At 31.4% G+C, this 1,365-nt stretch overlaps 1 protein-coding gene across 1 annotated transcript in view; it reads left to right on the forward strand.

Annotated features, from left to right (window-relative positions):
• The window catches only part of LOC107717541 (DNA-binding protein RFX2-like), a 27,732-nt gene extending 26,941 nt beyond the window's left edge, over positions 1 to 791 (forward strand). Inside the window, exons 13-14 of the mRNA XM_016524320.1 lie at positions 403 to 560; positions 676 to 791. Coding sequence (XP_016379806.1) covers positions 403 to 560; positions 676 to 791 — 274 coding nt within the window. The remainder of the gene's footprint in view (positions 1 to 402; positions 561 to 675) is intronic.
• Positions 792 to 1,365: the final 574 nt, after the last annotated feature.

Consider the following 1,365-nt stretch of genomic DNA (forward strand, 5'->3'; position numbering starts at 1 on the left):
TTTTTTTTTTTTATGTCAGGATTTCAAAACGGCAGCATTAATTTGAAATTTTGAAAAAAATTTTAGCATTATAAATGTCTTTACTGTTTGTCTTTACTTTTACTTTACTGTCAGTTTAATGCATCCTTGCTGAATAAAAATATTAATTTCTTTAAAAATAAATAAAATAAGATAAATGAATAAATAATAATAATAATAATAATAATTTTTAAAAAACTAAGCCAGAACTTTTGAACTGTAGTATAGGTATTGCACCTTTTGAATGAAACATTGAGTGCTTCTTTGGAAATATTTATACATTGATTAATGTAATCCTTTAAATCATTTAAAAAGATTATTTAGAAAAAAAAAGAAGCTGTTTTAATATGCTTGACTCAAAGATGTATATTGTGTATTGTGCAGTGAAGAGGATGTGGAGGACATCAGAGGATTCCCCAGAGAGAAGCTGATCGCTCTGTGTAAATATGAACCAATCAAACAGTGGATGAGGAGCTGTGATCACATCCTGTATCAGGCACTGGTGGAGATCCTCATCCCTGATGTACTGCGGCCTGTTCCCAGTTAGTATTTATACATATACACACACTTACTGTGACCTGTTCCAGGGGCAGTGTTGCTGCTGTACTGTAAGCAGAATGCTTGAGTGCATGACTGATGGGAAATATGATCCTGCAGGCACCCTCACTCAAGCTCTCAGAAACTTCGCTAAGAGTCTGGAGGGGTGGCTGACCTCAGCCATGAGTGACTACCCACAGGAGATTGTCCGCACTAAGGTATGTGTGTGTTTCTGAAAGGATACATTTGCTGAAAAGTGTTCTCCAAATCAGACACAATTCTAGGAAAGCAGAAGTTATAAAAAAAAAAAAAATTTCAGAAAAATTGAAAAGAATTAAAAATTGTTGAAAATGTAATTAAAAATGTATATTTTTTTCAGTATCTTGTTTTTATAAAATGAAAATGTTTTTCTAAAATTCTATGATAATTATATTCCATATATATAATTATCATAGAATTTAGTCTGCTAAATGACTAAATAAATAAATAAATATATGCTTTTTTTCCCCCAAATAATGTGAATTAAGCAATACGGTAAAAACTGTAATACTGTTAAACATTTTTTAAATAAAAATACAAATTGAAAAACAAACAAATAAATAAATGAATAAATGAATGAATGCATTATAAATAAGCCACTGATGATTCAAACGCGAGTTTTGGGCAGTGTGGATTAACGTTAGCACTTGTTGTTTGTCATTTCTCTGATCACAAATGCAGACATGGTTTTATGTTTACGCGGCGCGATGCAACGCAACGCAACGCGTAAAAAGACAGTATAAGTCATTATAATCAGTAATTATGTCCCCA

The sequence above is a fragment of the Sinocyclocheilus rhinocerous genome, unplaced genomic scaffold, assembly GCF_001515625.1.
Source record: "Sinocyclocheilus rhinocerous isolate Xijiao unplaced genomic scaffold, SAMN03320098_v1.1 scaffold813, whole genome shotgun sequence".
Lineage (NCBI taxonomy): Eukaryota > Metazoa > Chordata > Actinopteri > Cypriniformes > Cyprinidae > Sinocyclocheilus > Sinocyclocheilus rhinocerous.